This window comes from Nerophis ophidion, linkage group LG21, assembly GCF_033978795.1.
Source record: "Nerophis ophidion isolate RoL-2023_Sa linkage group LG21, RoL_Noph_v1.0, whole genome shotgun sequence".
NCBI lineage: Eukaryota > Metazoa > Chordata > Actinopteri > Syngnathiformes > Syngnathidae > Nerophis > Nerophis ophidion.
Genome location: NC_084631.1, coordinates 1,561,819 through 1,585,856, shown reverse-complemented (window position 1 = coordinate 1,585,856; position 24,038 = coordinate 1,561,819). Strand labels below are relative to the sequence as shown.

The 24,038-nt window shown below is 39.2% G+C and overlaps 1 protein-coding gene across 1 annotated transcript; it reads left to right on the top strand.

Moving 5' to 3' along the window:
• On the top strand, positions 1–21,624 carry LOC133539574 (proteasome subunit beta type-2-like). The gene is made up of 6 exons (XM_061881584.1): positions 1–225; positions 3,749–3,871; positions 4,072–4,142; positions 18,714–18,876; positions 18,967–19,016; positions 21,415–21,624. Exons 1-6 carry the CDS (start codon positions 135–137, stop codon positions 21,511–21,513), a joined length of 597 nt encoding a protein of 198 aa, XP_061737568.1. The 5' UTR covers positions 1–134; the 3' UTR covers positions 21,514–21,624.
• Positions 21,625–24,038: the final 2,414 nt, after the last annotated feature.

Genomic DNA, 24,038 nt, shown 5'->3' with positions numbered 1-24,038 from the left:
ACGCCGTTTCCGGTGACGTATTAATCAGGCGCCGACGACTTGCAACTTTTGCTGTGTAATCTGACCAAGCTGCGAAGAGTAACGCTGTTTGCATACTTTTTTTTAAACCATCGAAGTTGCACTTGTTGGAGAGAATGGAATATTTAATCGGCATACAAGGACCGGATTTTGTCGTCGTGGCTGCGGACAATGTTGCGGCCAACAGCATCATTCAGATCAAACACGGCAAGTGACAATGTGTTAGCTTAGCATTTAGCATCAACTAAAGCCGCCGTCTTGGTCATTAACTAAAATTGCGAATTAAAAAAAAACTTAAATTAACTAATATCTGTATGGACTGTTATAAATTTGTAAGTAATAACGCGGGCTTCGGTTTCTTCTCCAAGTTGTCGAATGCCGAATGTCTTTAGCTAGTTAGCTAAGCTAAACACCGTTTATTAATGACAAGTGGGTTGAGTTTCTCTTTTTAAAAATAGTATTTTGTGTTATCTACATATTAGTTGCCGTCAGCGCTAGACTAGTGTCGAAATAGTTAAACACCCAAGTATAAAAAAAAAACTAATAGCGAAAGTGAAAATGCTGCGATGAGGTGGCGACTTGTCCAGGGTGTACTCGCCTTCCGCCGGCTTGTAGCTGAGATAGGCACCAGCGACCCCAAAGTGAATAAGCGGTAGAAATGGATGGATGAATGGAAAGTGAACATGGTTAGTTTGTTTCAAAGTGACGCACCATTTTTCATTTGTATTTCTCTTTACAACATGTACGAAAAGGAGTAGGTAGAAGCCGAGTTTACTTAATCCTACCCCTTTCGTATTCAAAGCAATTTACTAATACATACATTTCTCATTTCCATGCCTTTTCTTTATTTTCATGACTATTTACATTGTAGATTGTCACGGAAGGCATTACAACTATGACACCTGTGAAGTGAAAATTCACGTGACTACCTATTCAAGCTCATCGAGAGAATGCCAAGAGTGTGCGAAAAAGTAATCCGAGCAAAAGGGGGCTTATTTGAAGAAACTAGAAAACGAAACATACCGTATTCCCTTGAATTGCCGCCTCGCGTGTAATATGCGCCTGCCTTGAACTACTGTCAGGTCAAACTTGTTTCCCATAATTATTAGCGCATGCTTACTATTACCGCCAGGTCAAATTCATGACGTCACGAGTGACCCTTCCCCTGTCGTTATTTTCAAAGTGACGGAGGCGGCAGGGTTGGCAAACTTTACCACTCAAAGAGCCATTTTGCCCCATTTCACAACAACAATGGGAACCGCAAAACTCTCTTTAAATCTATAATGAAATTACACTGCATAGAGAGTTGTTTTGCTTGTACTATTGCGTAAACCAGGGGTCTTGTTCATCAGCCACTCCGGTTACACTGAAGGTTGTGATATAAACAAGTTTAACACTTACTAATATGTGCCACACTCTGTGAACCCACATCAAACAAGAATGACAAACACATTTCTGGAAAACGTCGGCTCTGTAACACATTATTAACACAACATAACAATTACCCCGAGTGCAATACATCCATGACTCTTACTGCTGATAATATACACCCCGCTAGCACCAACCCCCCCCCCCCAACACCCACCCACCCTCTGCGCATCGTTGAGGTGGGCGGGGTTTGGTGCTAGCGGGGTGTATAATATAAGCAGTAAGAGTCATGGATGCATTGCATTCTGGATAATTGTTATGTTGCGTTTATAATGTGTTACAGTGCCAATGTTCTCCAGAAATGTGTTTGTTATTCTTGTTTGGTGTGGGTTCACAATGTGGCACATATTAGTAAGAGTGTTAAACTTGTTTATATCACAACCTTCAGTGTAACTTACATCACCCAGTATGCATTCCAATCTCATCCGTGTGACGATAGAAGCAGCGAAATGCTTGCGTAAATTGAAGGTTATTCCAAACCTTCAGTGCTGAAAATAATAACCATAATAACTTTTTTATTATTAAATGTGCTCTCCGTTATTGTATCTTCACATCACACTCAATGTTTTACTGCATGCCATCGGTAAGCGCAGGGGTGAGAAGAGGTTTTAAAGTTATTAGCGCGTGCTTACTATTACCGCATGCCTTGAATAGGCGTAGGAGTGAGAAGAGGTTTTAAATTAATTAGCGCCCCGGGGGCTATTCAAGGAAATTCGGTATTCTCAGTTATTTCATATTTTTTGTTAAAGGCATACTGAAATTAGATTTTCTTATTTAAACGGGGATAGCAGGTCCATTCTATGTGTCATTCTTGATCATTTCGCGATATTGCCATATTTTTGATGTCGAGCTCCTCACATCGGAACATTGTTTACAATCATGGCCACAAGCAGCGAGAGCGATTCGGACCGAGAAAACGACGATTCCCCCATTAATTTGAGCGAGGATGAAAGATTTGTGGATGAGGAAAGTGAGAGTGAAGGACTACAAAAAAAAAGACTATACAGTGGGAGCGATTCAGATGTTATTAGACAAATTTAATAGGATATTTCTGGAAAATCCCTTATCTGTTTATTGTGTTACTAGTGTTTTAGTGAGATTATATGGTCGTACCTGTACAACCTGAAGGTCGGCCCCGCACCTTTCTTCAGCACCAGTCGACGGGTGGTGGCGATGCCCATCTCTGCCCTTCGCAAGGGACCTTCTTCGCAACACGATGTTTCGAAATGATCGCTGCATAATACACTGTACTTTGTGTGTGTGGTCCAATCCAATCGTTTTTGCTTGACCACTCTATTCCATAGTAAAGCTTCACCGTCATCTTTCGGGAATGTAAACAATGAAACACCGGCTATGTTTGTGTTGCTAAAGGCGGCCGCAATACACCGCTTCCCACCTACAGCTTTCTTCTTTGACGTCTCCATTATTGATTGAAGAAATTGCAAAAGATTCAGCAACACAGATGTCCATAATGTTGTGGAATTTTGCAATGCAAAGAGACCACTTATAGCTGTGAACTGTGTCACGCGCACTTGTCATCATACCACGTTTTCGCATGATACTTCCGCGCAAATTTTAAAATTGCAATTCAGTAAACTAAACCAGCTGTATTGGCATATGTTGCAATGTTAATATTTCATCATTGATATATAAACTATCAGACTGCGTGGTGGGTAGTAGTGGCTTTCAATAGGCCTTTAAGTACATAACTCCACAGAAAATGCACGATCACCAATGGATTTTAAATAGGTTTTTGGGACGACAAAAATAAACTGATCAGTTGACCTCAGAGACCTTGTGGGGGTGTACATTTTTAAAAAGTCTGACATTTATTGTAGCTATAATCCGTTAAGAGATTTAAAAACAAACAACAATATTTCAAAATTAATTCTAAAATGAACTGGGAGCCAGTGAGGGAATTCTAAAATGGGGGAAATATGTTCATGTTTTTTAGTGCCAGTTAAAGCTGTGTTAACTATTAATAAGACGATCAGTTGTATTAAGAAGTCATTGATGTAAATTGTGTTACAAGATGTGAACAGAAAGTGAACAAATGTTTAGTAATTACTATGAATTCTTAAAAGGGGTAGGATTAAATAAGTTTGACTTTCACTTACTTCCTTTTCAAACGTGTTGTAAAGAGAAATGATAAAATGTAGATTATATTATGTATCACTCCTATCTGTATACATGTTTGAAATCAACTTAAACTTTTACCCTTGTTAAGTCATTGCTTTTCTGCAGTTGCACTTTTTGATGGCTGAACGCTCACTTTATCATCTCACTTTTGAATGTTTTTCAGACTACGACAAGATGTTCAAACTGAGTGAGAAGATTCTGTTACTGTGTGTGGGAGAGTCGGGAGACACAGTCCAGTTTGCGGAGTACATTCAGAAGAACGTTCAGCTCTACAAAATGAGAAACGGTGAGGGAATTTAATTATTTGTTAGTCTACATTTATTGGGGATATTTTGATATCAACAAGCTTAACCACTTGACTGTTTCAACAACTCATGATGGGTAATATCATTCCTACAACAAATCATAGTTCATAACACATTGTCACACTATGAGGTTTCTAATTAAGAAAATTGCTTAATGTCTTTTTTATTCATTGTTTGGCAGGCTATGAACTCAGTCCAGCAGCAGCAGCAAACTTCACGAGAAAGAACCTTGCAGACTACCTTCGAAGCAGGGTAAACATACTCACACATCACAATGCTGAACTTCAATCATATATTGTTTGTCACATTACTGCCTGGTTTAAGTATTTGTGAGGAGTATTGTAGATTTCTTTTCTGAATATGAACTATCTGCAAGGTTTTCTTGTTTACCGGAAAGCCATATCTCAGTTTTTGTCTTAAAAGCAATGCAATGTATAGCCTCCATCATAGTAGATAGTCTATTTATTTTTACCGAGTTACAGATTTCAAAGAAAATAAAGTAACATGTTTTGCAAAAGACAAATATCCACTGCAGAGGACGCTGGCTCTCAGTCGGGCATCAACATAAATATCCTACGAAGTTGGAAAAATTGTCAAAATTAAAAGTAAAAATGACCTGTAAGATATAACACACGCTTGTTACTAGACACTAACAAACATTTTTTATGTAAATCTTTACTTCGGTGTCATATAAATGTCTTTGTTCAAGATTACATGCATGTTTTAGGGACGACTTACAGTTAATAATAGCTACACTTATCACTACTGTCTAATTTTCTGAATATGCCAATTAGGGCTGGGCGATATGGCCTTTTTTAATATCTCCATATTTTTAGGCCATATCGCAATACACGAAATATATCTCAATATTTTGCCTTAGCCTTGAATAAACACTTGATGCATATAATCACAGCAGTATGATGATTCTATGTGTTGACATTAAACATTCTTGTTCATACTGCATTAATATATGCTCATTTTAAACTTTCATGCATCAAGGGAAACCACAATTAAGTCAATTTACCAAAACTGTATTTATTAAACAGTTATGAAGCAGTGGCACAAATATTCATGTCATTTCCAAAACAGAAAGTGCAAGATTGTCATTTCAAAACAAGCTATTGGTGCACTTTTGTGCAAGATGCCACTAAGATGACGTATCAAAACAACACTAAATTAAAGTGCACTACAGTAGTTTAAAACAAATAAAGTGCACTTTTGTGCATGATTTTGTGGGCGTGTGGCACCGAATAGAGATGCTGACATGCGGAGTAAAAACTCTTCATTTTCTAGCAGGTGACCATTCAAATGATGCTACATATTAGCAGTAATGCTACTTTTGATAGCAAGGCTTTAGCACCACACTTGACAAATTACGGTTGTTTGTTCGACATATTCCTGCTTTAAGCTAAACCACCGCCAGACGCTGTTTTTCTTTGGAATGAATTCTTCCTTCATTTGTGACCAGATTCGCTCCTTCTTTCTCTCGGAATTACTGCTGGCATCACAGCTAATGTTACCCATGCCGCTACCTCTCTGCACCGCGAGGGCGTATACGTATATGACGTTTGACGTGACAGTATGTGACGTGTGTAAGAAGGTGCGCTAACACTCTGTAAGAAGGAGACACAAGAAGGTGTGGGAAGAACCTGTAGTGTAATGCCCGCAGCTAAAAGCAACTGCCTGAGAAGGTATACTCGAATATCTCGATATAGTCATTTTCTATATCGCACAGAAACAAACCCGCGATATATCATGTATATCGATATATCGCCCAGCCCTAATGCCAATCACAAAATCCAGGTGATACTTTATTTTTGGTCCCGCCGCTGACAGAAGCGGCTAGCCGCTAACTGCTGCTCCCTTAAGTTAATAATCCTCCCATTAGTTATTAGCTTAAATTACATTGTCACTGGAGGACAAAGCTTAAACACATTACACACTGAGAGTAAGCCAGGAACATGCATGCTAATAGGTAAGCTAACCGCAAAGCTTGAAACAAGAAGTAAGTGCATAATAAGCTTTCAGATGTGTCGACGTAACCGCGTTGCAGCAGTAAGTAAGCAGCTATTAACAGGAAATTAACAAGTAGATTTAATTAAGCGTCTACAGAGAGGGTAATATTACAGTAACTATTGTGTTATAGTGATGTGGAGCTGCCTGTCTTACACATATGGTAAGAGTGAATCGATCCATAAATCGGTGGTGTTGCTGCCAAGAGAAGGATCAGTATATGATCGATACTAGATTTATTAGATCAGTATTTTTATTCGCACAAAAATCATATTTTTGTAGTTTTTGTTAATGTTTACGGCCTAATTCCCTGGACACAGGAGGGCAAAGGAATCTTTTCAACTGAATTTCCCCCAGGGATCAATTAAGTACTTTCTATTCTATTCTCTTCTAAATGAGTAGTAGGTAGCAGCTTTTGTTTAGTTGTTGTGTAATATTAACTTTTTGTTCATACAATTTTACGTCATGAAAAAAAAAGAAGAACTTGTTGAAATAATGTGTTGATATTGTTAAACTCTCAATAGCACACACCATAAACACATTTTCAAAATTACATGACTTGATTGGTTTTAGCCAATCTCGGAATCGGCAGCATAAAAATCTGATAGGAACATCCTTGCCTACAGTTTATTGGCCTAACTATGGTACACTCGTGTTTAATCACCTCTCACCTGGCCTTACTATTGTCAGCGGGCCGTCTACTACATTCATGATAAAACGAACATTATGCCACCCTTAGTTGTGTGCATAAGTGTGTAAAACACCATAGACAGCTCATTTTGTTGAGATTTGACTGATCTACACCAGTCAAGGATACTGTTACAACTCCGTCAACACAATAGTTGGAAAACCTCTGGAATGTCTGATACTAACTTAAGAAAAAATTGTGTAAAAGACAACATTTTTATCGTATCATTGTCACATTTGAAATGGGGAGGAGGTTAGGACTCAAGATGTAGCCTTCCAGTGCATACTACTAAAAACATTTTTTGAAAGGCACATATATAAAAATGTAAGGCAAACATCCCCCAAACATCTTTCTTAAGTGTATTCAAACACCTATTCTAGTCAGTCAGTAGCGCTAATACAGGACTGTCTCAGAAAATTTGAATATTGTGATAAAGTCCTTTATTTTCTGTAATGCAACTAAAACGTCATACATTCTGGATTCATTACACATCAACTGAAATATTGCAAGCCTTTTATTATTTTATTATTGCTGATTATGGCATGCAGCTTAAGAAAACACAAAAATCCTATCTCAAAAAATTTGAATATTTCCTCAGACCAAGTAAAAAAAACTTCACACTTTCATTTGGAAGTCAAGGCGCTAGAGTCTGGAGGAAGGCCGGAGAGGAGCAAAATCCAAGTTGCTTGAAATCCAGTGTGAAGTTCCCACAGTCAGCAATGGTTTGGGGAGCCATGTCAGCTGCTGGTGTTGGTCTACTGTGTTTCATCAAGTCCAGAGTCAATGCAGCTGTGTACCAAGAGATTTTAGAGCACTACATGCTTCTATCTGTTGAAAAGCTCTATGGAGATGATGATTTCATTTTCCATCATGATCTGGCACCTGCCCACAGTACCAAAACCGCCAGTAACTGGTGTACTGACCATGGCATCACTGTCCTCGATTGGCCTGCCAACTCACCTGACCTGAACCTCATGGAGATTTTTGTGAGGTATTGTGAAGAAGAAGCTGAAAGACACCAGACCCAATAAGGCAAATGAGCTAAAGGTCGCTAATGAAGCATCCTGGGCATCCATAACACCTCAGCAATGCCACAGGCTGATTGCCTCCATGCCACGCCGCATTGAGGCAGTAATCCGTGCAAAACGATTCCCAACCAAGTACTGAGTGCATTAATTGACATTTGCAAATGTTTGATTTTGTTTTGCTGTTATAAATCATTTTTTTTACTTTGTCTGAGGAAATATTCAAATTTTTTGAGATAGGATTTTTGAATTTTCTTAAGCTGCATGCCATAATCAGCAGTATTAGAATAATAAAAGGCTTGCAATATTTCAGTTGATGTGCAATGAATCCAGAATGTATGACATTTTCATGTTTTTAGTTGCATTACAGAAAATAAAGGACTTTTTCCACAATATTCTAATTTTCTGAGACAGTCCTGTAGAGTTTCTGTCGGTGTTGAATCTTGTTTGCTTAGAAAATAATCCAAATAAACCCCTCTAATAATTCAATTGCAGCTTTGGGTTTACCTTTTTTTTACGGTTTTTGTCAAAAACTAATCCTGGAATGCCAAGATGAGGTTCACACATGAACAGCCTGATACAAGCGATACATCTGGTCGATACGCTGAAAAGTAATCATAAACAAAAGATTTATAGATATTTTATTGAGTGTACAAAATAATATTTCCAATTAAAACTACTGAAAAACTAATTTAACCATTCAGTATATATTTTTTTGCATTTGTTTTATTTGTAATCCTCAACAACGCACACGACTAGTGCAATGGAGCATAAAATCAAAGGTAAGGTTGTTTATTCAAATCTAAGTAATGCTCATTTTGAATGTTGAGAAAATGTTTGATCTCGGTGATTAGATGGGTAGTTCAGTGGTCATTGACCACATCCATCATTACATCAAAACATTTGTACTCGGCAAGAAGATTAATTTTGACTGATTTAAAAGAAGCCTGTCCCCTTTTAAGAAACACCTCAGAAGATGTTCTTAGTTCTGAAAAACAGAGGCTTTTAGCTTAATATTTAGGCCAAGAAATTAGACTCTCATAGGATCATTTGCAGATGTCTCGCCATAACGATGCATCGTGACTCTTGCACTAATTTGTTAGGAGTATTGCAGCTGCTTCCTTTTACACAGGCAGAAGGGTGAAAATAATTACAAAAAACAATTAGTGTGGCAGGGAAGGGAATGTGGGACACATCGAGGCGGTGATAGGGGTGGAGAAGTGGGAGGAGGGAGGTGTGGAGAGACTGTGGGAATCCCTGGGGGGCAGAAGAATACCCAGTAGACCACACTGCACTGACTGAGTGTGAGAACAAGTAGGATTGAATGTACACATGACTTGACATTCACATGTACAGGCTGCCGTTACGATCACTGTAAACCAGTTTGGCCTAATAAGTTGTACTAGACAATGTTAAGTGGATTGAAAATACTGCATTAATAAAACATCCCAAGCAATTCATAGCACCATGTCCATTACAGCAAAGACCGGATCCGTCTTTTTATTATAACAATCCAAACTTTTACATCTTAGCCTGCTTTCCAAAAGAAGAATTGTCAACTGGTCCAACTATTTTGTGAGAGTCTCTATTTATAATTCTTAGCTTCTTATTTTAATTACTGGGCACAGGTGCATGTGCATTGTCGCCTCGGCTTTGTTTTTATTTGCATAATAGAGCTGCGAAGTGAGATCCAATCACAAGGTGAAGTGTGAACATGTAATTGTATCAGTCTTGTTGATAGCACTGTTAAGAGGGCTGCCACCATTTGATGAGCGGCATGAAAAATAACTTGAGAAAATTGCAAATTGCTAAAAACAACAACAATTGAACCTAACTCATGTGACCTTAGTGCTGCCTTATACTTTAAAGATGTCATATCATGATTTTTTTCAACATTGAAAACTTTTATTTGTGGTCTACATAACATGTGATGGTGGTTCTTTGGTCAATACTTAGCATTGATTATGTTTTACAGATAGTCTTCAAGCCGGGATTTTCACCGTCTGTTCATGATGCGCCGTTTTGTGGGCGGTCTTAATTACTTACCTCCTGCTGGACAGCGTCTTCTCCCGTCATTCATGTTGTAGTTTTTAGTGCTTCCGTAGTGAGTCTACTGACCGATATAAGTTAGAACTATAAGCTACTTTTTATTGGAAATGGCAGCAGCGGAGGATGCATATGCCTGTACGAGCCAGTCTGCCCCGCAACAAGAGGATAGAGGAAAAAGAAGGAGCTTAATGACTACAATGTCGGACTTGTGCTAAGCACTCAAAGTAAATTTATACTAAATACAGTATGGATGATTCGCTGATGTCATCGATGCAAAAAATGACACAGGCTGAGAACATTTCAAACATACCCTTTGTAAAGCAGTTTTTGGTACATTATGATGTCACAACATTACAATGCTTTGACTTGAAAAACTGGGCAACAGTGTTTTTTTAAGTCAAAAAATGAAAAGAAAGAGCAAAAACATAATGTAATGAGAAAAAAAATGACATTTTGATACTAAAAAAATATGCTTTGTCAACTGAAACACAAAGCTGTCACACAAGGGTTTCTCTATAAATATATATATTTTCGTATTTAAAAAATAAAATAAATAAATATCCAATTGGCCCCCTTATGATTTAACTGTTCGGTATGCAGCCTTTGGTGGAAAAGTTTCGAACACCCCTGTTATATATAGTATTCTGGAATGTTAAAAAGAACAAAAATGTACCGGAAAACCTGTCACAAAATGGTATTTAGAGCATAACAGTAGATTTTGTGACCCATTTCACCCCTACATTGTACTATACCTGTGTGTACGCAAAAAACTTGCTAATAAATTAAACAGAGAAAATAAACCTGCTGGGTACCGACCTTTTAAAGAAGTGAATACTGAAAAGTAGACCAATTACACGATAAGTGGTGGTTACATCGCTCGTGTTTCTCAGAACGAAAACAAACATGCACGAGTCAGTGCGAGCAATGGGGGGGGAAAAAAAAAAGCTGCGGCCACTTCCAACAACATGGCAAGTGAAAACATAGAAAGACTGGGAACATTTCAACTCAAACAAGTAGAAGATACTTTAAATAACTGGCTTAATTTGCAAAGCGACTTTGCTTTTCATGGCGGTACGTCTATGATGCGGGAGAATTAAAGCGGAGTTGTCGGACATTTGGAGGATGTGGTCTCCGATTCGCCTCTGTAAGATAGTAGGTTTGTTCCCGAGTTGACTAACAAAGAGACGTAGTTGTGTGGGGAAAAAAGCTTCAACTGTAACTTAAGCCAAAGTCTGCCTGCTAAACTTGGTCTATAAACTTTCTAAACATCTTATTGTCACATGATTGCTCTTTTCTTTTCGAAGAAGCCAGATAGCTTTAGTGGTGTTTTTATATATTTTTTACTTTATTTTGACTTTCCTTTTTTTTACATTAAAAAATTATAGTCCTTTTATTTTTTATGGACAAAAGTTTTAACAATTTGTTTTTGTAGTAATCCAATGAACAACACGGTTCATAAATATTTTCCATGAAGTAGTCATTTTTTTATGTGATGTCCCATATCTCAAACTAGATTTAAAAGCCCATGGCTAAATAAGAGCCACTGAATAGCTATACGCTTTATAAACTGATTAGTCAAGTAATATTTGGGATAGTCAATGATTAGTCAAAGTAGTTGTTAGGTGCAGCCCTAGAACCATCCAATTTAGATATTTTGGGACATTTTATAATGGAAATACAATAAAATGTTTATCATAATTGTGGAAATGCTAAAAGCTCACAAAACAAGCCTCAAATATTTTGCACATACCTACTGGACACAGATCGTTTTTATTCAGTCAGGGTTGCAAATGTTGTTGGAGAAATACATTTTTATGCATGTTTTTTCATACGCTGCAAGGAAATCTTGGTTTTTGTGCCTCTTGGTTACAGCGTTGGCTTTGTTAAATTGGGATTTATCTATGTTTCGTTCTCAAGTGTGCGGAAAACCTGCACTTTTTTTTCTCCGATCCGCATCCCACTCCTTCCTCCAGCTATGTTTGCGCTCACACTCATCAGACCCCAAGAGTTGCAAATTATATTGTATAAACAGCTTTGTTCCCTGTTCTCCTGCAGTCCATTTCTCTATGTGGTATTTCTATTTTAGAACACAATTTCATGATCAGTTTTCTTTTTGGTCTAATTTTGGCTCATCAATCTGTTGATGACATATCCAGACTAATCCAGTTTGGAAGTTGCGAACATAAAAAAAACCTGAAATGAACTGTAATATTTTAGGACTTCTTTATACATGTGCATCATCTAATGTACTAATCTATCCTTGAGTTTAAGAACATTCCCAGAACAAAACATCGTAAACTACCTATTTATGTAAAATGCCTGTAGTCCTAAGCTTTTGTTCAGTTGTCTGGGTAACTGTGCCAGATATGTTGCAATTGGTTTTAATTAATTTGATTAAATATCCAGGCCAAGCCAAAAAGAAGGATTCATCAAGATAATGATTTGTTTTTTATCCCAATTGTTTCTCCTCAATCCTTGTCATCTTTTAAGTGCCGCTCCCCCTCCTAAAAATGATCCCTCACTGCCAGCGTGCCCAAACCCTTAGGTGAAAAACTACTGGCTGATAAATTAATCAGAGCTATATTGTTAATTCCTACGTTCCTTTTCCCGCAGGATGAATTACAGATGAGTTCTATAGTCTGAAAGATGTCATACTCCAGTGGCTGCCGACCTTCGGGAGGTGTAGTTAACTCTAGTCAGCAGAGCACGTCTGAGCCGAGGAAGCCGGAGACTGTTCATATTGAAGTGTGCTTACTAACCCGCCGCCCAGGAAAACAACTGGGCTGTGTTATTAACCTCCAGAGTACTGCATTGACTCGAGCTTTAGAGCGCAAGGAGGGAGACAAATAAAATTGGCAGAACACATGATCACCTGAGGCCTTGACGATGCTGCATCAGTAATGAGGATTCGGTGCAGAAAGAAACAAAAAGTTCGAAGCTGACGGGCCGTATAATCCGCTGCCTTCCGGAGCTTTGTTTTCATGCCGAATAGATTGTAATATTTGCAAGGACTGCTGGAAAACGATGTCGTTGAGCAAACCACTGTATCCTGTTGGTGGTGGTCATCTTCTCCAACCCCTACACAAGGTTGTGTGGTTATCATATCTTCAAGAAATGCACGTAAAAATGAAACAACCAACTTTTTAACTTTTTTCAGTGGAAACATAAGTTGAAAAGCTACACAGTGTGACAGTATCGTACGTTTCACATTGCCATGATGACAGCTGGTCCGGCCCTCACTTACTTGGGACCATTGCAAAATGATGTGCGTCCCAAGGTCACCAGCCTTGGTGTCACCATATAAAGCGATTTTAAACTTGACAAACAAGTCAATGGCGTTTTAAAATCGTGTTTTTATCATCTTCGTCTTTTAGCAAAGATAAAACCGTTTTTATCTTTTAACCTTTTTGAACAAGTCGTGCATGCTTTTATTTCAAGTGGCCTGGACTACTGCAATGCATTTTATGCTGGCATTAGCCAAAAAGCTCTCTCCCGGTTGCAGTTAGTCCAGAATACGGCAGCACGACTTTGAACATGGGCCAGGAAACGCCAGCATATAACCCCAATCCTTGAGAGTTTGCACTGGCTCCCTGTTAATTTTAGAATTTATTTTAAAACCTTGCTCTTTCTTTTCAAAGCTTTACATGGACTGGCACCTCTTTATATCTCAGACCTCATTCAAAGTTACAATTCTGCGCGCCCTCTGAGGTCCGAGAGCCATCTCCAGCTCGTGGTGTCCAAGACCAGACTTAAAACTAGGGGAGACAGGCCCTTCTCTGTGGTCGGCTCTAAGATCTGGAACACTCTGCCCCTCCATGTTCAAACTGCTCCCACATTGGAGTGTTTTAAGTCTCGTCTTAAGACTCATTTTTATTTTCTGGCTTTTAAAACTACGTGAGTTGTGTGGTCCTCTGTTGTCCTCTGTGTTTTAAAATGTTGATTTCTATTTTCTGTTTTAATTGGTTTTACCCTTTAAAACGGTATAGCTCGGTTGGTAGAGTGGCTATGCCAGCAACTTTAAGGTTGCAGGTTCGATCCCCGCTTCCGCCATCCTAGTTACTGCAGTTGTGTCCTTGGGCAAGACACTTTACCCACCTGCTCCTAGTGCCCCCCACACTGGTTTAAATGTAACTTAGATAAGGGGGTGTTCACTATGTAAAGCGCTTTGATTCACTAGAGAAAAAGCGCTGTATAAATATAATTCATTTATTTTTTTTATTTTTCGTTTTCCGTCATTGGTGGAGCTCAGGATAGTATTTGAATATTGTTTTTAATATTGTTGTGCAGCACTTTGGAAACATTTTGTTGGTTAAACGTGCTTTGTAAATAAAGTGGATTGATTACCTATCAAGGAGAAAATTAGCAAGTTTGGCGTCAGATGAAAAATCTTCTCCGCCTTCAATCGTCTCCATCTTTCAAAGGCATCACCGATACAAATCCTTGTTTTGTTCCTGGTTTTGTCATGAATAAGTTGAGAATCGTAACGACGCCTTTTAAAAATTACTGAGGTCTGATATGTTTCGTAACTTTACCAGTGGTAGTAGCTAGACAAAGATAACTGCTGACCTGGATGTGACACGCTCACAAACTTTCTAATTGGTCAAACAATAGAGGACGGGACATCGAAATGAAAACAATATCACGATTTCGAGGCTGTAAATCTAATTTTGAAATGAGCATATCCTACTAATGTTATCAGTTATACAGGTATTTGAAAATAACATTATTTAATAATGCCTTTTTAACATATCAGGGCCATTTAATGATAACTTGGTGTGAAATTATTACATATGGCTCCTTTAGGTTAAAATACATTACAAAAACATACATCCATTGTCATGTCTTTTATAATGGTTGTGAACGATAGGCAACATTCCAAAAAAGTGCAGTTCCCCTTTAAGAGTTTCCAATTTAAGCTTTTTGAGATAGTAATTGTCTCCCGGTTTATTGTTATGCTTTAAATTGCAAGCAAAAATTTGAGTTTATAGCATCTCCACTATTAGTTGGCGTAGCAAATGCCACCAGAGGGAACCCCTTAAGATCCGACCAAAACTGGTTTTACTCGGTAGCATTACCTCCATAGCTAGAGATGGATTGTTTTCCAGTCATGGGAAGGAAGAACGTGGATGTGAAGCACAGGGCTAATAAAAAGTGAATAATATTAATTGAATGAAATAAATAAATCCTCAAAAAACATGACCGATTGCGTTGCCAACTTGGCAAAGCGATTTTGTACCAAACTGTAGCAAATCGAATCTTAACGCCAGCTAAAGTGTACCTGATCAAGATTCTTGCAAAGTACAAAAGCCAAACAGGATGCTCTCTCTTTTTTTCTGTTTTGTAGAACTTTCAGCCTTTTGTTTGTCATTGTGTGTCGTAAAAGTGTGCGTATGCACGTGTGTCGGGAGTAAATGATAAAGATGATGCATATTGTTTGTTAATGTGAATCTAGGCGTGAGTTCAGGTGGCGGGGTTAACAAGGTGCCTATACGAGGTGACATGGGAAGGTTATTTTGATGCCAGGTCCGTATTATTGTTACCTTGTAACCAGTGAGGCAGGTGTCTGGTGGGTGGGGGTGATGCCACTGGGGCGTTGGCAGGCTCACAGAGGAGTAAAAGTACATGCACAAACACACACTCACACATGATATTCGCTTGTGCCTGCTGTGCACCAACTCTCTGCTTTCTAGTGAGGCCATCGTTAACACTCACACTAAAGCCCTCTCCACAGGGGATATAGCAATCATCTCCCTCGTGGCAAATATAACGCCAACACAAGTCAGAGAAATAAGCAGGTCAAATGTGAGGTAAATTGAAATTGCAGGGCAGGTGTGGAGATCACAACCAGCCTGCTGCCGTATGAATCATTCTTGCCTTGCTGCAATGTAATAATGGACTTCTTTTCCTGTTGGGTTCTAATCAAAAACTCTGCAAAGTCTTTGTCTGTCAAGCATTTAGGCTCGGGGTTGTTTTGAAGGCCTCCAAATTGTGTTTCTTTTAATTGAGAAGGAGATAAATTAGTGTACTGGAGGGAGAGAAGAGGCTGCGAGCGTGGAAGATGTAATTTCTAAAGATGGGGTGGGGGGGTGAGCTGCAAGAGAAACGACTTTAGAAGTTTTTAATGAGCCCTGGCGTTACTCGGGGGCACGGGGTGAAGGCGGCGAGAGAGAGAGGGAGAAAAGAAATGAAGATGGAGGGAGGGCGCGATGAAGGAAAGTCAACAGGGGTGCTGACTTCCAGCAGATGTCACACTGCAAGTGACTAACCCCCCTATCATACACACCTTTGCCCTGTGACCCTCTTTCACCGTCGTTACACTACATTTATCTACTAATGGCGGATTACAACATTTGATTTAGGAGCCTGTCTCAAAGAGAGATTTAAAAACAGTTTCTATATTGCTGTTAAACTGGTGAGTGAGATAACATAACTTTATTTTTTTGCTGCGTTATTCTTTTGCTTTGTGTATTAGTGAGGCGTAGCTTACATTGTTGGACCAGTAAGAGGAGAAGTTATATGACTAAAGCAGGGGTAGGGAACCTATGGCTCGGGAGCCAGATGTGGCTCTTTTGATGACTGCATCTGACTCTCGGATAAATCTGAGCTGGCATTGCTTAACACGATAAATAATGAATAATTCCACTTGTAATCACAGTGTTAAAAATAATGTTCAAAATATAAAACATTGTCATGCATTTTTAATCCATCCATCCGTTTTCTACCGCACCTGTTCAAAAAGTTGCGTTAATGGTAAGAAGTTATTTAGTTATTATTGGTTAGTGTGGGGCTTGCCCTCCTGGGGGTTCTTCAGACCACCAAGCACCGACATGAGAGCCTGTTTCAAGGTTACAATAGTGTTTTATTTTTCAATAAGTCTCTCAGTTGCTTTCGAGCAATTGTCTTTTTCTCTTTCGTTTTCGCTCGCGCTCTGGCTCCAGTCCCAACCCCGTCCCTCCTCCTGGCCGCTGCTTATAACAGAGCGACAGGTGATTAGATAACAAGGCCCAGGTGGGCCATTTACGCACCTGTTGCTTTTTCAGAGGCCGGTCCGGGCACACCCCAGTTCACTGCAGGCCGGCAGGCCACGCCCCCCCCACAGTTAGCTTCAGAAAAACAATGTTATTACAAAGAATAAGAGACCTATTATACTCTAGAAATGTTGGTCTTACTTAAAAATGCACGCATTTATTTGTGTTCAGTGTTAAAAAAATATTATATGGCTCTTACGGAAATACATTTTAAAATATTTGGCCTTGTGGCTCTCTCAGCCAAAAAGGTTCCCGACCCCTGGACTAATAGCTCCTTCAAACGTGACCTATTTGCTGTAAACGCCACCTTTTAAGTTTTTAAGTTATTCCACAAACATGGAGATACAAAACATAGTCAACAAAGCATTTGGGGTGTCATTTAAAAAAAAAAGTGGGGGGTGGTCTCTGTATGTTGACGTTTGTTAAGTTCCTCATTACTGAGCAGTGTGAAAAGGCATCAGCAACTACTGTCTAGTTCAGGGGTGCCCATTACGTCGATCGCGAGCTACCAGTCGATTGTAGAGGGTGTGTCAGTCGATCGCCAGCCAGGCATTAAAAAATACACCTAAAAATTAGTGGTCATCAATCTTCACTAAGACGTCACTTTCGTCATTTGATTGACATTCACAACACCCAAACATCTTCTGACATAAAACTGGTTGATCGAGGAGAAGGCGAGAAACACTTTTTATTTCAACAGACTCTAGCATCTTACCTGCCGTCACAACGCTAAAGACCGACTGCACAGTTCCTGTCTTCACAATAAAGGCGCTGCTTCATCCTGCCTGCGCTAACAAAATAAGAGTCTCAAAAAACTGGCGTGCACAGAGTTTGCCGCCATTGTATTTCTTGTAAAGTTTATACAAACGAGTATGGAAGCTAGACAAATAAGATGCCAAAAACCAACCACTCTCATGTGGTATTGGACAGAAAGGAACCCTTTATTTCTCATCCATTTGAAAATGTGGACGTTATCAGCACTACTGTCTGATTCCAATCAATGCAAGTCATCAGAATCAGGTCATACTCCAACTTATATTGTTGTCTTCATGAAAGAAAGGAATCTTTACGTCTTAAACATGCTTGTATTATTATTAAACACCTTTTCCTTGTTAACAAAAACATCTATATAAGAATGATACATCCCCTCGACTTGGTCAAGTGAAAAGTAGCTTGCCTGCAGAAAAAGTTTGGGCACCCATGGTCTAGTTCCACAGAATTAACAGTGACTTCCTGTTTAGTGCAAAGTAAACTTCAAAATAAAAGCATGGCGGTATTAACCCGGAGTCTACTTCCGGAACATACATGTTTAGGCCTATTTTTTGTATTGTAAATAACAAAATCGCCCTGATTGTAAATTATATTTATTAAAATGTCCAAAAATTTTAAATAATATATTTCATATAAAAAAAAACAACAGTTTATATACAGTACAGGCCAAAAGATTGGACACACCTTCTCATTCAATGCCTTTTCTTTATTTTCATGATATTGTAGATTGTCACTGAAGGCATCAAAACTATGAATGAACACATGTGGAGTTTAAATACTTACCAAAAATAGGTGAAATAACTGAATGCATGTTTTATGTTCTAAGTTTCTTCAAAATAGTCACCCTTTGCTCTGATTACTGCTTTGCACACTCTTGGCATTCTCTCACACATGCGGTCCTCTCCAAGGTTTCTCATAGTCATCATTGTCACCGACGTCCCACTGGGTGTGAGATTTCCTTGCCCTTATGTGGGCTCTACCGAGGATGTCGCTGTGGTTTGTGTTGTGGTTTGTGCAGCCCTTTGAGACACCAGTGATTTAGGGCTTTGATTGATTGATTGATTGAACCTCCTGAGGAGGAGCATTCTCTGCAGTGGACAAGGGTTTTGCATAAAAAGGCTATTTTTGTCTGAAACAAACCTCGACCGCAGTTCATCTTCCTCTTTTGCTGCATGATGGTTTCTTCCATGGTTTTTATCAGTCGCTATAGCCGCCATCACCCTCACACCCACATCCCATCTCCCTGCAGACGCCATATCACGTCAATCTGTTGCTGGCCGGCTACGACGACGCAGACGGTCCGGGTCTGTACTACATGGACTACCTGTCCTCGCTGGCCAAGGCCCCCTTTGCCGCCCACGGCTACGGGGCCTTCCTCACGCTCACCATCCTCGACCGCCACTACAGACCAGGTCTGCCTTCCACATAACTCACCCACGCTCACTGCAAAACATTTGTGGTCGTCTCCATGAGGCATCATCTTGTCCTTGTTTCTTTTCCAGATCTGACCAGGGATGAAGCAGTGGAGATCCTGAAGAAGTGCATTAACGAAGTTAGTCACAGTTTGTGTTCCTCTGCTTAAGAGTCTGAATAACTTCATGAAAGCTAGTGTTTTCTGCGTTGGACATTTTTTGCACATAACAAAATGAGGAACTCTGACCAAAAAAATGTCCCCTGCAGACATCGGTTGTCAAAAGGATATACATATATAGTGAGGCCACCATTTTCTTTTTTAATTATGAAAGAAAATGCCTGCTTCAAGACAACAGTAAGTTCAACCACTGTCAAGTTACACGGCATTAAAACGTGCACACAGTCACTTCCTGTCCTGTGCAACATAAGATTCAAAACAAAAGCATGGTAATACAAAGGAACCTCAATTTATGAACATAACTGGGTCTTGAACAGGGTTCGTAAATTGAAAAGTTTGTATATTGAAGCAAATAAGAAACAACATAAACATGAATAATAAGTTCCAGTCTCACCAAAAGTCCATATTTTGTACACTTTGAACCCCAAAAGGGACAAGCGGTTGAAAATGGATGGATGGATGAACACAATACAAAGCGCTATACAGTACTGTATATCAAAGAAACATAAGGGGGTGATGGATGAACTTTCTATTTAATAACAAAGCCAAACCAACAACTCACTAACTGTCCTTACATGCAGCCGCCCTGGCAACACACACACACACTGTGCTACACTCATAGTTAAATATCACAAACCTCCTTAAGTTTAACAGCCAGGTCGCTACAATGAGGAGGAATAAAATATAAATCAATTTAACCTTTTCAGTTAATCTTCTTGGTGCCAAGCAGAAGGAAAATGGGGTAGTCGGTGTTGACAACGCTGTGGATACATTCTGAATGTTTCAAACGACACACTGCCTGTCCATGGCTTTTTTTACTCTTATAGAGCTGGCAAAATTTAAAACATATTGTAAAAAGGCTAAAAAACCCCTCCTAAAAGCACACAAAGTAGCAATTAGCACAGTAGCTAACGACTGAGTGCTAGAGAGCCATCAGCCTGACCACAACGGATGTGCTGGGTGGATGAAACGTTTGTACACTGAGACCAGGTTCGTACTACAAAGCGTATTTTTATTTGGTCTGTGGTTCATAAATAGAAAAGTTTTATATGAGGGGTTCGTAAATCGATGTTGCGCTATACTGTTTCATTTAATCCTTGTTCAATTATTTCTGACACAAATGTTATATATTATTGTATAGTTATATACATATTATTTGTCAACAGATTCAACTTTAGTAACTAACACAATTTTACTTAATTGATTCAACATTTGTTATTAAGATTGTTAGCTGCCATTGATGATACAAAAATGCTACAATTAATTCATTTTTCAAAGTGAGACTCACTGACTTTGGCTCATTTTCTGTGAAGAACATATATCAGAATACATATTTAATGATTACATAGCATACACCTCACCTGCACATTTCTATTTCATATAAGATTTCCGGGTCCACTGGACCCGGGGCTAATGGGAATGCAGAAATTGATGTTTTCTGTGTACCTCACACACACACACAGCAGGTCTAGACAGGAACGAGGACAGAGTGTAGGTACACAAAACATCAGAAGGTCCAATGTGCGAGAAAATGAGAGCAGACAGTGTTGACAAACAATGTTGCAACCTTGTGTGGGAGCCGCAGGTGCAGAAGCACAAAAGAAGAATACCTGTGGGATGCATAAACCGGCAGATAAATTTTCCGTGCAAAATTCATATTGTTACTCAGCCAGCGTTTGTGGGTCTGATGAACCTGTTGCATTTTGTGGCTTTTAATGCCTCACCATCAACACTTTTATGTTAAAATAGTGAACAGATGTTTATTGGGATAAAGTAAACATCTCTTCAGTATTTTAACTGGCTGAGTAACAACAATACGAACATTACACAAGGGTTAAATAGGAGTATAGAAATATCACATGAAAACAGAAGAATCAAAATAAGAATGCAAAAAAGGTTAACAAAAACTGTATATGCCATTTTCTTTATGTCTGTGGCGAAATGGACAAGTAAATGTGGTAAGCCAACGAGTTTTGATTTTTGTGTTGTCGACAATCGCTTATGTTGACGCCTTTCAGCCAGTCTGAGAGCTGCTGACCTTAACTGGTTCTATGCTATTAACTGGAAATAACACTTTATAGTCTAAACAAATCCATCCATTTTCTACCGCTTATTCCCTTTAGGGTCGCGGGTGTTTCCAGGCCTTTGTTAATATAGGAAACAAATATAGTACATCCCAAGTCTTAAGGGGTTATAATTTATGAAATAAGCAAACATATTCATAGCAACAACTAACATCCTCCTTCGTGCCGTCGTGCAAGATGGAGGTCAACATAGCCACTAATTGCTGCTGTTGGTGGGGTTATTCTACTTGTACTGTTTGTCCCTCATGTCTCAAGTTGTGATTTTTCTCCTCCAGCTGAACACGCGCTTCATCCTGAACCTTCCCTCCTTCAGCGTCCGTTTGATTGACAAGGAGGGCATCCATGACCTGGAGAAGCTCACTCCCAACAAGTGACCGTTCCCCCGCTTAGCTACCGGCACTAACAATCCTTTTTTTTTTTTTTTTCTACCGCTGACCTCCTTGTTCTTTCTGTTCCAATAAAAAGTGACGCGCAGTTGAGATATATACGCTCTTTGTCCCTGTGGTGCTTTTCTGCTTGCTCTCTCGTTTACTCATCTGCAACATGGAAGGAGAACACGCTCCTGGCTGTGTACTTTTGCACTTGGAGTCCGTCACTGTGCGTGTGTGCGCCATGGACAGTTGTTCATGCTTCTGCACAAGTAGGCTTGTTTTTTTAAACAAACGGGACCAGAAAAAATGGCATTATTTACTTTATTTTAACAAAAAATCTTAGGGTACATTAAACATGTTTCTTATTGCAATCGAAGAACAATTTTGTCCGTAAATAAAATAGTGAACATACTAGACAACTTGTCTTTTATCATAGTAGTATCGACCATATACGCTCTTGTACTTGGTATCATTACAGTGGATGTCAGGTGTAGATCCACCCATGGCGTATGTTTACATTGTGACGCCGGTGAGCTACTGTATCGTCCTACGGTGTGTAGTGAAGCATGGTTAGCTATTCCTCATCCTGCAGGGATGATACTTGTAAGAAACTCACTTTATTTGTCGACATGGAGGCGAGGATTAGTGATTAAGAAGAGATGTCTTAAAACCTCTCTTCCTGAGGGCGTTTCAGTGTTATAGCATCACCATTATTATTAGTTTTTAAGCCAAAAAGCGTCCGTTCTCCCTTTTCTGTTTACACACTGTCTGCTTTTGAGTACTCTGTGAGTGTGCGCTGCCAAACATGCTCCTCTGCTTGTAAAGCCAGCAATGTCACGATGTGACGACGACGAGCCGTCCTGCCTGTAAAACAAAAAATATATAGAGTATAGTACCGTTTTCGATTCTTTAGTACCGCGGGACTATACTAGTACCGGTATACCGTAGAAACCTGTGTACAAGGAAAAGAAACAAAACAAAAGTGTGTGTAAATCTTCATAGCAAAGACAAGAGAACTGTTTCATAGCTTAGGTTGTGTGGTTCTGCAGAGTTGTGAGAGAACGCGGTTCTGAGGGGAGCCGGTAGAGGTGTGTTGGAGGTCCGAGAAGGTGGTATTGACCAGAACTCTCTGTTAAAAAGTTCATTCTCCACAGGATCAGCTGGTCATCCAGATCAAAGAGAGCTGGGAGTTTGTAAGCCAGGATGTTGAATGCAGTGGAGAAGTCTGCACACAAGAGTCTGGCTGAGGTGTTATTTTATTAGGAAGTATGCAGTATCATTTAACTTACCTGATAAATTACTGCGTCTACTAGAAATACAATCCTTTTCAACTTAAAGACAGCATAAAGCAATTCCAAAATGTTATTTTTTTTTTTTTAATTTCATATCTGCCATTGTCTTGTTTTGTGTTGGTTATAGATTTCCTTTGTTTGAATTATATTTCTTTTTCAGCGCTTTCTCTTCCTCCGCAAGATACACTGATTCTGGCAGGTTGATTCTGTTAGGTCCTGGTCGCATTCCCCGGATACAAAAGACAGGAAGAGGCAGCAGCTTTGGAGGTAAGAGTCTTTTAATTACATGTACAAGGCAGAAACAAATATGATGTGCCGCCATCAAGCGCACGGAAAAACTGCAAGTTAGCAACTGAACAAACTTAAACAGGCTTTAACTAAGCGGGACCAAAGCAGCTTGTGGAAGGCAAGGTGACACTTAGGTTTAAAACTCTCAGATTAGCGATTAAGAGCAGGTGAGCCTCCTTGATCACTAATTAGAGGCATATGAAATGAATCAGCGCCCGAGTAACCAGAGTGTAAACAACGGATGGAGCGCTGAAACAGAAATAGACTTTAAGATAGGAAAACTACGACCCACACAAAACCAGGCATGACCTGGTGTGACAGGTTATGACAGATGAAGCTTTTTCAGGTGTTTCACTCCACAAAATTAAAGTATTTGTGATTCATGCCGATATTGTACCAATATCGGTATCGGCCAGTGCTCGAGGCTTCAATATTGGTGTCATATCAAAAGTAAAATAGTTGTATCAGGAAACATATCAACCATTTATCTCGTTCCTATTGAAAACATTGCTTTTTTTCCGTCTAAGATTCAGTACGATACTGAAGCGCATGTGCATTTTTCTAAAAATGTGTATATATATTTGGTCATTTTATTGGAAAGACAAATACAGAGACTAATTGGACGTTAAACAGCAAAACCGTGTCAGTACAGTTAATGGGTGTGCCACACACTCACTGAGAAAGCATGTTCCCATCACTAAAATTGTGTTTCATAAACACTTTTAACGCCTAGATTGATAATGCTTACATTTTTACAAACAAATATAGAAAATAGGATTTCATTGAAAGGTTTATTTGATAACATAATCAGTGTTTATTGACGTTTCATTTTGGTTTAGAGATACAGAACGATTCACAAATGTCCACTGCAGTGGACGCTTGTTTTTGGTCAATTTCTTTTGTCAGGAATACAAAACAGACAACACATGTCCCTTCCAGTGGACGTTT